At 49.4% G+C, this 13,287-nt stretch overlaps 1 protein-coding gene across 2 annotated transcripts; it reads right to left on the bottom strand.

Annotated features, from left to right (window-relative positions):
• Positions 1 to 19: 19 nt before the first annotated feature.
• Positions 20 to 6,259, bottom strand: ATP1B2 (ATPase Na+/K+ transporting subunit beta 2). 2 transcript variants are annotated; one of them, XM_045824603.1, is made up of 9 exons: positions 5,554 to 6,259; positions 3,576 to 3,704; positions 3,150 to 3,254; positions 2,844 to 3,049; positions 2,552 to 2,608; positions 2,432 to 2,458; positions 2,004 to 2,024; positions 1,658 to 1,756; positions 20 to 1,554 (listed from the first exon to the last, which is right to left on the bottom strand). In XM_045824603.1, the coding sequence occupies exons 1-9, from the start codon at positions 5,663 to 5,665 to the stop codon at positions 1,390 to 1,392; spliced, it is 921 nt and encodes a 306-aa protein (XP_045680559.1). In that variant the 5' UTR covers positions 5,666 to 6,259; the 3' UTR covers positions 20 to 1,389. The 2 variants fall into 2 exon arrangements, with proteins under 2 accessions (XP_045680559.1, XP_045680560.1); XM_045824604.1 differs by lacking the exons at positions 2,004 to 2,024; positions 2,432 to 2,458.
• Between the last annotated feature and the right edge of the window lie 7,028 nt (positions 6,260 to 13,287).

Here is a 13,287-nt window from a genome sequence, read left to right as displayed (position 1 = left end):
AACCACCCACACACAGGGCTCTGTGTATGATATATATTTATATATATAATTGCTCTCATTTTATTGTACTTAATCCTCTTTTTACAATAGATCTGACACAGGCATTAAATAACTGCAGAGAGACCACTGGGGCGAGGGGAGTGCAGGAAAACATGGGGACCCAAAGGGAAGAAACTCAGATCCGACAAGAGAAAAAAGGGAAGTGTCCATCAGTGGGTAGTTGTGGAGGCTGCAGCACAAAGAAGAAAAGTGAGATTAGATAGGTGAGGAAGTGAAGGGCACTGGAGGAGAAAATTCAAACACCTCTGTAACTCAAGAATACAGGAGGTCCCTCTTTTACAATTCTATGATCACTAGGAGGTGGTTTAAAAATGCAGAGGGATCTGAGGATGAAGCCAGGAAATTCAGGGCCTAAAATGAGGGGGTATTTGCAAGTTTCAGGCTGGTATCTGGAAGAAAGGAAAAAGTCAGTGATTAGTTGATAGATTGCTAAGAGAAGCCAGAGAGGATGGTGGGAGCAGATCTGGGCCAGGGGAAAGAGGTGGAACGTCCCATAGCCTGCTGACATTGCCAAGGTGGCCACTGGGGACAGATCCAAAATGGCTGCCCCTCCCCCAAGGCTCCTGGGAAGTGGAATTTGAAGGATATTCTGGGAAACCGGACAGGAGTAAGGGAGCCATCGACAAACACAAAGTGGATATTCAGCCTAAGTCAACGTTGCCCCTCTTAGGAGTGCCTATTTGGGTGACAGAGACCAGGAAGAGAATTTTCAAGAAAAACCAGCACAGACTTCTCTTCCAGACCCTCACTCCCAGCTCACACAGGCACCTGAGGATGAGAAGAGGAATGTGCCAGGAAATAGGGGGAAAAGAACTCATCCTAAGGTACCCATCCTGGAAAGAGAGTGGGGATGGAGAAGAGGTGGAGACAGATCCACCGGAGGAGCCACCAAGACAGCAACAGTGTATGAGGGGAGGGGAAAAGCGCAGGAGGCAAAGAAAGGTAGCAGCAGCTGCATTTAGGAATGGAAGAACCGAGTACCACATTCCTGCCTGGAAGCTATGGGGTAAAATGTGTGTGTGTGTGTGTGTGTGTGTGTGTGTGGCTGCGTGGGTGTGCAGGTGGGCAGGCATTTTCTGTATCTCTCAGGGGATAGGAGGGTAGCTGTGGGGACACCCCACTCACAGCTAAACCAGGCAGCTCCTCTGTGACCTCCTTGGGATCCCATCTCCCTGTCTCTGACCGAACTAGGGTTGCGAGAGATGGTGGAAGATGTGTGAAAGCGGGGAATCACAATGTGCATTAATCAGGCTGGGTTCAGAAGTAAAGGAAAAGGGACATTCCAGAAGCATCCATAGGAAAGAGGTGGGGGGGTTGAAGAAAGGGGTCTCAGGTTTTGTTGATGCGGAGTTTGAAGGCCACTCGGCCAGCGAACTTGTCTCGCTCATCATCTGTGGCAATGTTGGCTGCATTGATTCGGCATTCCACGTTCACCTCCACATTGGGGGTCACATTCAGGAACTTCACAGCCACCAGGGGCTGTGTGTAGTTCACCTGGGCCAAAGAAGGAGAAGGAAAGAAGGTGACTCGGCCTCCTCCCTGAAGATCACACTCCCCCTGGAGAAACTCCCACCCTGGGGCCTCCCGTAGGACTTACGTGGAACTTTTTGCCATAGTAGGGGAAGTACATGAGGTCAATGTTGCCATTGGCAGGGAACATGACAAAGCTGCCCAGATTCTCAGCATCTTCATCTCGCTGTCAGGGCACAGAAGGGTAGAACAGAGGGTTTGTGAGGGATGGAAGGAACCCAGAAGCTTGCCAGACTTCCCTTTGTTTTGGGGCCCCAAATATTCTGTCCAAATCTGTTTCCCTTGAGCTGGAGTCTGTGTGTTTGTGTGTGAGCAGGAGGAGGTACCCTGTCTCTCTCTCCACAGACTGGGAAGTCCTGAAGAGTGCTAATGATACTGAAGCCTCTTATTCTACTCCCACCTCAAGTTCTTACCCCATCCTCAGGAACTGGTTTCTGGAGCACAGCCAAGAGAGAACAGCTAAATGAGAAAGAGCTCCATAGGAAGCAAGGAGAAGGGGTGAGGGAAGAGCTGGCAGGATGTTTCTAGATATGACAGAGGTGGAGGGAGTGGGGTTCTAAGGACAACTTAGTGGTGGCAGATGGTGCTAACAGATTAGCAGCTACCAGATACCTAAAAAGAACTGAGGGACAGACAAGATATGGAAGGGAGAGCAGAAGACTTGGTTATCAGCAAATAGAGAAGAAGGTGGAAAGGTTTAGAAGAAAAGCCAGAAGCCAGGGTGTGGATAGAGTCAGGGAGGAGGCTGTCTATCCATACAAGAGCAGGCTTCTGCTTCTAGAGAGGAGCAGGAGAGGCAGGAGCCCCTTGCAGTCCCAGCCATATTAGAGCCCATTCTTACCCCCTTATCTCTATAGTGGCGGGGCCTCTGGGAGCAGAGAAGATTGGGAGAGATGAGTGAATTGCATGGAAACTGTGGCATACAAACCGTGGGCAGATGGACAAGGCCCAAAAAACTCACCTTCCCCACACAGGTAACATTCATACTCTGGTTTGCTCCTGCATAGAAGTTGATGACCTGGAGAGAGGAGAGTGGTGAGGGTCGGAGAAAGAACTTGTCTAAGACACAAGTATCTAGCCCTCTAGCCATGGATCTCAGCCTTCAGTGGCCTCATCTTTCTTGTTCTCTAAGCCACTCAAATATCCAAAAATCTCTCTAATGCCCATTAGCCCCTGTGAAAGGAAGCAACTGCCAGTAGATGGTGGCCCCAGCTCCCTCCTCCATTCTCCCTGGGGACCAAGGTCATGGTTACCCGGTTCATCTTGATGAAGACACAGGGCTGCCCAGTGCTATAACCATAGTGGGTGGGATCCCCAATGCCGGAGCAGTCACCCAGCTGGGTCCGGTTGAACTGGCAGGCACGTTTCGGGTAGTTGAGGACTCCATTATCTGGCTGTTCATAATAGCGCCCAGGGCGGCAGACATCATTCTTTTGGGCTTGGATGGAGTCATTGTAAGCTAAGGAGGTAGGGAGAGAGCATGGCCTGATGTTCTACTTCTAGGGTCTCCAATCCCCTGCCCAAGGTCCTACACACCACATCTCCAGCCCCACACTCACACTCCAAGAACTTGTTGAGCTTCTGAACATGCTGGTCCCAGCTTTCAGTGTCACTGACGTTGACAATGACATCAAGGTTCTCAGTCTTGGGACGAATCATCAGGCCTATAGCCAGACAAGGGCAGGAGTCAGGGTGTATATAAGATGTGAGATCACACACAGAGGATGGAAGACAGACATAAGGAACACTAGGGTGAGGAATGGGGTTAAGATCTGAGATCTTCTTCATGAGAAAAAGATCTTCCCAGATCACACAGCTCTCAGCTATGGGAAATGGGGAGTCAGACTTCAAGAACTTCCCAGCACATGGTGATGGAACATCAGAACCACACCTCGGAGAACTTTGAGTTCTCAGTTTGAGTTCCTTCTGGGGGCTTGGGACACAAGAGCAGTTAGGGTGGCTGGCAGGAGAGCCTCATCACTCACCTGGTGTGGCCAGTCGGTCCTGGTACTTGGGGGTATGGTCAGAGACAGTCTGCAGCATCACCCACATGGTGAGAGTGAACATGGCCGTGAGGAAACCATAGAAGACGAGGTAGAAGAGGAGGATAAAGGCTAGGGAGGGGGAAACGGAGTCAGCAGGTTCTCCTGTCACAACCTCGCCTATCCCACACACTCAGAGGTTCTGCATTGGGAAGGGTCACAGAGCCTCAGGGACATCTTAGGGCCTTCCCAGAGGGAAGCAAAATGAGACAAGCTGGAAACAGGCAGTTGTGTCTGGCTTCCAGCCATGACTCCCAGCCCCCTCCTGGTCCTAGGGCACAGTGAAGCCTGACCTTGTGGAGGCCACAAGAGACCTAAACTCTCATTGCTGGAACAACCCCAAGTATAGGCCACAGTCATTCTACCTCAAATTACATTCCGAGTTTTCAACTATTCATGGCCCTGAAAAAGCATATCTGTTACTGCTGCATTGGTTGGTACTCATGTTAAAGTTGTCCAGCACAACAACTTTTTTAAAAAATTCAATCTTCATTATATTTTTATTCCATTACCATTTAGTCCCCTTAGACCCCTCTCCCTGCCCCCACAATGACTTTTTAAGCTGGCACTGGCTACAGTTCACAACCAAAACTCTCATCCCATCCCTCAGAGTGTGGATCCTCACACTCAAATAGCAAAATCTCTCTCCTGGTGCCCCACAGCAGACAAACGTTGAACACACCTCCTAGCTAGCTACAAAATCTCTCAGACACAGCTGTCCAGAACCTCCAACAGTCACTACCACCACCACCACTGCCCACCCCCCCCCCTCCCCGCTCACACACAACACCCAGGGCAGAGGCACAGAGTAAAGACAGAACCTCCCACAGCCTTCCCAGCAGAGAGCAGGTCTTTGCTGGATGTGAGATAGCACTTTGTCACTCCTCAACCTAGTGTGAGTACCCAGTGGGGACCCCCAGTCCTTCCACCTCAGAAGACACTTCCTTATGAAGCCTCCTCAGATTTTTCCACAGACTCACGGACCCTCCAATCCCAGGGACTGGACCTCAGGTTCCCTGTGGGCAAGGACTGCATTGGACCCACCTTAAGGGCCCCAGGTGGGCGGGCTGATGGGGACATCCTTCAATCAGTGTGGATGAACTATAAATTGTGTCACACAGTGTCCCCTGTGGTCAGACTTCCCATTTTGGCATTCCCTTTCGTTAGGATTCCACCTGTCACCTGCATGCATACCCAGCACCAGACCCCCAACCAGACACAACTCCCTCCACACATCCTGAGTCTTGCCACTCCAACCCCAAAGATACACTAGGTCAGATGATGTACACCTCTCACCACTAGTGACCAATCCTCCCTCTGCCTGCGACATCTGAGAGGAACATCCAGACTCAAAAACCTCACAGTGTGATTTCTCCCCAACAGTCCCCCACCCACAGAGCAGCCACAGATGGTTCCAAACACTGACAGTGGGATGCAGACAACTTCCGCTATGAAGAACTGCCCCCTCCAACATACACACACCCCCACCTCTCCAAGACCCGCCCTCTCATGCACGTTCCCAGGGACCAGGGGGTGGGCACGAACTAAAAATAGATGGGCTTGGCTAGCTAGTTGGGAGCCATTGGGAGGGAAGGAGGACGACTCTGTGGATCGCACCCGCCTCCGAGACCGAGCGAGAGCGCCGTGGCGCGGACACACGGGCAAAGCCCGCGACCCCCGCTGGAAGGGGCTCCGCAGGGGGCGGGAAAGCTGCAGTGACCTACTTTCACCGCCTCCGCAGCGCCAGCCAGGGAGATTAGACCGGCGATTCTGTCCCCTCCCAGCCCAGAGCATCGCTGGGGGTTTGGACGCCCGGAACCGGGGAAGGAAGCTGGGGATACACGGGCGGGACCTCGTGCCACCCGGGAGTCGCCTAGAGGACCCCCCCCCACCACACCCCTTGCGCGGCCGCCCTGCGTACCCCAGCTGGTCCCGGTGCGGCCCATGAACTGGTGCGTCCTCGGGTTCCATACGAACTCCTTCCACTCCTCAACCACCTGCCCGCAGCTCTTCTTCTCTTTCTGGATGACCATCTTGGCGGCAGGGAACGAGTTCCGCGCGGGGCGGGGGACTACCGAGAAGCTGGGGTGCGGTACGCTGTAGCCCCCCTCCCACGCACCCGAATGCTCGGAGAGCAAAGGCAGCCGAGGCGAAGGAGAGCCCCTTCAGATATGCAACTGCTGCAAATTCCGGGGTGCACGGCCACGCGCTGCAGGTTGCTGGCAACGCAGCGTGGGATGCACCGATCCTGAGCCCCCGACTGCGATGAAAAGGGGGGTTGTCAGAGCACGGGAGGATAAAAAGGGGAAGGGGGTACAAGTGCAGCTTCACCTGACCTCCTAAAAGCAAAACGAAAAAGGATGCAAAAATAAACGGCAGCGAAACCCGAGAGAAACACAGAACAAATCGGGGCGCAAAGAGGCAGAGAGAGAGGTGGGGGAGGGGGCCGCCCCGAAATCCGGGGTTCAAAGAGGCTGTGGAGAGGGGGTGAGTGATCGCTGAAGACTCATCCGCCAAGCAGAGACCGCCACACCAGTGGTAGCTTCAGCCACAAGAGTGGGTTGGGGACGCGCAGTTGGGGTCAGCCAGGGATATGAAGCCCCCAGCCCAAGGCTCCGCTCCTCAGCAGTGCGGGGCCGGCAGTCGCGGAGCGCAGACTTTATAGTCAGCAGCTATGGGGGGGGCGGTGCCCGCCCCCTTCCCACCCCCAGAAGCCCCGCCTCCCGCTGCTGGCCGGGCAACCTCATACATATGCAAATATAGATGGCTTGGGCCCGCCCCCTACCGCCTCTTCTGGACTAGGAGGTCTCTTCCCTACGCCCGTCCCAGGTACAGGACTAGATTCGGGGTGGGTAGAGGATAGAGGGCGTGTCTGGACAGGATAGGAAAGATTACCCAAAAGAGACACAGACTGAGAGGGAAGCAGATACACGCTGAGACGGGCTACCCAGGCAGGGAGTTAGAAAGAGGCTAAGATTCAAGAGCCAGGGCAGAATGTGAACAGAATAGAGAAAGAGCCAGAAACCAAAAAAATGGAAGAGACCAGCCAGGGAGACCAGTAGGATGGAAGTTAGAACAGGCCACAAAGAAATGGATAGAGGCCACCACTGGAGGGAAATACCTGTGTGAAAGCTGCTACCAGTTTCCCCCAACACCTTCCTCTCTAATCCCACAGGACCTTCTCCCTTCACCTGTTTCTCTCCAAGCCTCAGAGCTTGCAGTCTTCCCATTACCTGTGTCAGTGAAGCCTTCCCAGCCCCCAGCATTGCCCTGAGACATCAGCCCTGGAGCCTGGTCTGCTTCTCTGCCTGATCTGTTGTTCTGCCTCCTCCCACCCCATGTCTGAATCTTGTCCTCATTGGCCCACTTGAGTCAATGAACCTGCACTCTAAACCTATTAGAGACTTGAGAAACATGGCCCTGGAGAGGTAAGACCGAAGTTCTCACAGGGCTCAAGAGGCCCACAGTTTAGTTGGGGGATACAAGAGCCTCTAAAGACCTCATGTTAAGAATAATCATCTCTTTTCATCTCTCTTCACATCTTGTCACTTTTCCACGGAGTTTTTCTTTTTTCAACTCTCATCCTAAATCCTTGGGTGTAGTCCTCAAAAACTCCCCCTTTTTAAAAGAAAAAAAAAAGATTTTACTTCTTTATTTTCAGAGAGAGGGGAAGGGGGGGAGAAAGAAGGAGAGAAACATTGATGTGCGAGAGAAACATCTATCGGTTGCCTCTCACATGCCCCCAGCTGGGGACCTGGCCTGCAACCTAGGCACATGCTCTGACTAGGAATGGAACTGGGGACCTTTCCCTTTGTAGGACCATGCCCAACCCCCTTAGCTATGCCGGTCAAGACAACAGCTCCCTTTCTTGACTGTCATTCTCTCCCTCAAACTCTCTCCCTCAAACTCTCTCCTTCCAGTCCAAGGTTCACTTCATGGGCTTGGGATCTGCTCAAACAAGGCCCATGCTCAGAATGGCCTTGTGCTTGGTTTAGTGCTCTACTGTCACCATCTTGAAATTCTTCACAATTTTATCTTTGAACTGGTGCTTTGTAAATGAAGTCCAATGGGACAATGGAGCATACATGTAAACAGAGGCAATATGAGCAATAGGCCATTCATGAAGCTCCATGAACACAGAACTCTGGTAGACCCACCTTGCATGGGAGTTTAGGGAGACTCAAAGTGAATACAAGGGAAGTGTCTTATGTCTACACCTGAGTAAGTAGAGGGCCTGAAAGCTGAGGGGCCAAACTTTCCATTTGCTTTGAACTTGCTTTGAAAACAGAAAGAAGGTAATGGCCTTCTAGGAGACATGGATGATCAAGACATCCTATCAAATCCTTTCTCAGTCATGTTACTTCCCTGATTTAGCCAACTACTTCTGCTGGCAATGATGTCATAGAAGGAAAAGCTAAGGCAACACATAATTCCTTTTCTTTTCATCCTTCCACATTCATCAATAAACTGAAGATAAAAGGTTAACTGAACATTAAATCACAAATTAAAAATGCTATGAGAGCCCTGGCCAGTGTGGCTCAGTGGACTGAGTGCTGGCCTGGGAACCAAAGGGTGGCTGGTTCAATGCCCAGTCAGGGCACATGCCTGGGTTGCAGGCCAGGTCCCCGGTGGGGGTCGTGTGAGAGGCAACCACACATGAATGTTTCTCTCCCTCTCTTTCTCCCTCCCTTCCTCCCTCTCTAAAAATAAATACAAATAAAAAATAAAAATGCTGTGAGAGCCCTGCCCGATGTGGCTCTGTGGGTTGGGCATCATCTCACAAATTGAAAGGTTACTGGTTCAGTTCCCTGTCAGGGCACGTGTCTGGGTTTTGGGCCAGGTCCCTGGTTGGGGGCATGTGAGAGGCAACAAATCAGTGTTTCTCTCCCTCTCTTTCTCACTGCCTTCCCTTGCCTCTAAAAATAAATAAATAAAATCTTTAAAAAAGAATGCCATGGGAAGTCGAGAAAAGAATTGTGGAAGAAAGGAACATCTTATATTTCAGTACCTTGAATTGCACCTTTTCCTGCTTTTTGAACAAGGGATCTTGCATTTTCATTTTGTAGTGGGTCCTAAAAGTTATGTGGCTGGCCCCTGCTTCAGTCCCTTCTGCAGCAGATTCTGGATTAATTTCCTCAATATACTGTTTTAGGCCCTGGCCAGGTAGCTCAGTTGGTTAGAGCATTGTCCAGATATGCCAAGGGTGTAGGTTCCATCCCCAGTTAGGGCATATAAAGGAATCAACCAATGAATGCATAATTAAGTGGAACAACAAATGAATGTTCTCTTCTCTCTCTCTCTCTCTCCACTCCCCTCAAATCACTAAATAAAAAAAAAAAATTTAAAGATACAGGTTTAATTAGGCCACTCCTCAGCTCAATAGCTTCCTGTTACCTCACAGGACGGAGTCCTGACTCTTCAGTTTAACCTTCAGAGTCCTCCACGATCTAGAGCTAGCCTGTGTCCTCAGCCCTTTTCCTACTAGGCCCCAACTAGTTCTCTGCTGGAGTTGAACCAGCCACTTCTAGTAGAGGCTGCACCTACTCCTGCCTTCACACCTTTGTCCACTTTATTTCCTCATCCTGGAAGGCAGTTCATCCTTCAGAGTTCACTCCAGCTCCCATTCATTCATTTCATGTGTATCCAATGAACCTTTCCTTAGAACCAGGCACTGTTTAGTTTCTGTGCTCTTGGGGCTCCCATAACAATCAACAATAAAAGCAAGCAAACAAATAAAATAATGTTAATATTATGCAGAAAAAAAAACAGTGCCTGGATGGTCAGGGATGGCCTTACTGAAAAGGTGACTTATAATGTGACACCTGAGTGACTCAAAGGAGCCATGAGGAGATGCAGGGAAGAGCTTTCCAGAAGGGAAATGCAAGTGCAAAGGCTGGACTTCAATGAGGGAAGGCAAGATTAGATAAAGCAAGAGACCTGAGAGGTAGGCAGGGACCAAATCATACAGGTCCTTGTAGACCAAAAGGAGTAGTTTGGGTTTTAATCCAACCATCATGGAAGCAATTCTATTGTTTTAAGCAGAGGAGTGAAATGATACCAGTTCGGAAGGCTTTGCAGCAGTCCAAGTGGAAGACATGGATGGCTTGGACCAGGGTAGCAGGTTCGCAGATGGAGACAGGAGACTGCGTTCAGAATACACTTTGGAAATAGGGTGACATGAGCAATGAGGATGACAGAAGAGAGGAATCAAGGCTAATGCTTAGGTTTTTGTTTTGATCAACTGGGTTGAAAACTCTTGTGTGTATTTTATCTTTTATTTTTGATCCTCACCCAAGGTTTTTTTCCTTTGCTTTTAGAGAGTGAAGAAGGCGGAGAGAGAGAGATGTGAGAAACATCGATCAGTTTCCTTCTTATACCAGCCCCAACTGGAGATCAAACCTGCAACCAGGAATCGAACCTGTGACCTTTCAGTCTACAGGACGATACTCCAACCAACTGAGCCACACCAACCAAGGCTGTATTTTATCTTTTTAACCAGACTGCAAGCTCTTTGAGAGCAGGCCTTTATCTTAGACTTTGCATATATCCTGTATACCCAAGCATCCCACAGAGCTACTGAAGATAATATCTGGTTGCTGAATGGGCTTAAATACGGAATGGGCTTTTTCTGCAAGAAACCTCAGGAAAACTACTTGTCCTTTCCTTCACCAGGCAAGGAGCATAAAAATAGGACAGCCTTAATCTGGAGAGACAAGGCCTGGACTCTACCCTCAAGGTGCACAATTTGGCTAGCACAGGCCTGGGATGGCCTCCAGGCTGCTAGCTGTCTCTGACATGTACCCCGGCCCACTTGGAAAAGAATGAATAAATGTCTTCTGTTTATTTAGTGGGTTCTAGGGTAAGAGTGAGATAGCTTTACTCCAGTCTATGCTTTCTTCTCCTGTAGGTGAGGATCACCATGAGGAGGGTGGGGGAGAGGGGAGGAGGGAACACTCTTCTAAATGCCCCACTGGTGTTCACAGGAGAAAAAGCTAAGAAAGGGGTGGCAGTACAGTCATTACAAACCTCCAAACTCTTCCTGATCACTGCCCTCCCTCCAGCACCTCCAGAAAGGGAATAAGAGCCCCACAGCCTCTCTCCTACATCTAGAGCCAGTCATGAAGTCTGTGCCCCTTGATCATGCTCCTCCACAAATCCATACAATCCCAGGGGCTCAGCTCTCTGGGTTCCCAACAACATGGGGCTTAGAAGAGGAAAGAAGAGTTCTGAAACACAGGCAGGGGGAGAGGGAAAATGGGGAGTACTTTTTAAAAGTATTTTATTTATTTATTTTCAGAGAGAGGGGAAGGGAGAGAGAAAGAGAGTGAGAAACATTGATTGTTTCTGCACTCCTGCAGCTGGGGACCTGACCTGCAACCCAAGCATGTGCCCTGACTAGGGAATCAAACCAGCAGCCTTTCAGTTCTCAATGACAATGCTCAATCCACTGAGCCATACCAGGTGGGGCAGAAAATGGGGAGTATTATTTAATGGGTACTGAGTTTCAATTTTTCAAAATAAAGAGTTCTGGAGATGGGCAAACTGTTCCTCTTGGGAGCGAGCCTTCCCCTTTCCCCTCTTCTTCCCATTCCAGCGTGTTACACTTGCCTTTCTCCTGAGCTCCAAGGGCAAGGGCCCTTCCTCTGCCTCTGTAACTTGTTTCCTCAGCCTACAAAGCCCAGCTGGCTCATTTCTACTACCTCTGTAAGTTTCTAAATAAATTTTCCTTCATAATTTGAAAATAAAAAAAGTGTTCTGGAGAGGGATGTTGATAATAGTTGCACAACACTGTCAATATACATAATGCCACTGAACTGTACAGTTAAAAATGGTTACAATGGTAAGTTTTGTCTCTTAAGATTTTATTTATTTATTTAGACAGAGGGGAATGGAAGGAGAAAGAGAGGGAGAGAAATGTCAATATGTGGTTCCCCCTCATGTGTCCCCATCTAGAGACCTGGCCCCCAACCCAGGCATGTGCCCTGAGTGGGAATCAAACCATCAACCATTTGGTTCACAGGCCAATGCTCAATCCACTGAGCTACACCCGTCAGGGATAAGATGGTAAATTTTGTTATGTGTGTTTCACCACAATTTATTTAGAATAAGAAAGAAAGAAAAAGGAAAGAAAAACAGATGTTCCTTCGCTGAATAGATCAAGTTCCACTTCCTCATAAGGACGTACAAGGCCTCTCACCATGAGGCCCAAGGAATGTCCGCACTCTGCCTTCCTTCCATCTTAGCCTGTCCCTGGTTCAGCCACATCACACACCCTTCCTCCTCCTCTATGAGTCTGCAGGTTCAGATTTGTATTTCAAGAAATATGCACAAGATTAAGGATATCAACAAGAGCAACATCTCTCACGTGTTGAGCCCTTTCTTTATGCCCAGCACTGTGCTAAGCATTTGACCTGTATGATAGCATCAAATCCTCACAGGAAGCCCATGAGTAGGGCAACTTCCCCATTTTATAGATGGGGAAAATGAAATTTAAAGAGATTTAATCATTTGTTCAAGTTCACATTTTCAAAAACTCATCTCTTTGATGATTCCTGATAAAATCTGGAACCAGGTTCCTTGGCACTCAGTAGAGATCTCCACTACACGTTCGTCTATCTGTCTGTCTCACAAGACCCAGGTTTTCCAGGGCCAGGACCAAGTCTTATTCATTTTTACAGTCCCTGTGGACTACCCAACACAGTGCGTGGCACACTGTCAGTGGTCAATAAATGTTAATTGAAGGAAAGACAAACAGAGGCAGAGGAAGGGAAGGAGGGAGGGAAAGACAGGAGGGAGAGAAGGGAAGAGAGAGGCAGAGGGGAGGGTGAAATGAGTGGGTAAACCAAGCCTGGAAGCTGCAGGATATGCTGACAAGGTCCAGAGAGGTTTTTAGGAATGTGGAAGAGGCAGGGGACATTGGGAAGGCATTGTAGGTGCCCTTGGTGGGGGCCTGGCAGAGTCTGTGTCAAAGCAAAGTCAGTCTTAATGAAAGAGTGTAGACAGCTCTGAATGGTAATCAGGAATCTTGGAATCTAGGGCAAGCTGGAGAAAGAGGTTGGGGGCATAGTGTCCTGAACAGGTCATTGGAGGGAGGAGTGAAAAGCCAGCCCCTGGGAGATTCCTCAGCACACAAGGTCAGGAAGTTGCCATTCAGAACGACCTCCTTGGTGGGCATGAGGCAACCACACATTGATGTTTCTTTCCCTCTCTTTCTCCCTCCTTTCCCCTCTCCCTAAAAATAAATAAATCAAATCTTTAAAAAATAATAAATAAAAATAAAAACCACTGAATCTCTGTAACTGCATGGAGGCAGCTGTAAGATCCTACAAACTTGAGATTAGGTGGGTCCAAGGAGGGGCCTAGGACCCTAGATTTGCATCTTCTACCTTAGACACTCTGCTGGAGCTTCCTTACCCTGACCTCACACAGGTCTTGGCTGAAGCCAGTGGAAGGGGACAGCAGGTCCAGTGAGTAACCCACCCTGTTGCCTGTGTTACTGGTAGGAAGATCTTTATAAGAAGCTAGGAGGTTGGAACACTGGATGCCCATGGGTTAACATTTTGTTCTTTCTTTCCTTTCTTCCTTTTTCTCTCTCTCCCTCTCTCTCTCTCTCTCTCTCTCTCTCTCTCTCTCTCTCTCTCTCTCTCTCTCTCTT

The sequence above is a fragment of the Phyllostomus hastatus genome, unplaced genomic scaffold (assembly GCF_019186645.2).
Source record: "Phyllostomus hastatus isolate PE091 unplaced genomic scaffold, TTU_PhHast_1.1 phas_scaffold_55, whole genome shotgun sequence".
Classification (NCBI taxonomy): domain Eukaryota; kingdom Metazoa; phylum Chordata; class Mammalia; order Chiroptera; family Phyllostomidae; genus Phyllostomus; species Phyllostomus hastatus.
This window is presented reverse-complemented; position numbering and strand designations above follow the sequence as displayed.

Coding starts and splice junctions, on each gene's coding strand:
- ATP1B2 (XM_045824603.1), bottom strand. CDS start 5,665: ATGGTCATCCAGAAAGAGAAGAAGAGCTGCGGGCAGGTGGTTGAGGAG. Junction 3,255..3,575: donor GGACCGACTGGCCACACCAG/GTGAGTGATGAG, acceptor GTCTGGCTATAG/GCCTGATGATTCGTCCCAAG. Junction 2,025..2,431: donor GCCACTATAGAGATAAGGGG/GTAAGAATGGGC, acceptor GCTGTGCTCCAG/AAACCAGTTCCTGAGGATGG.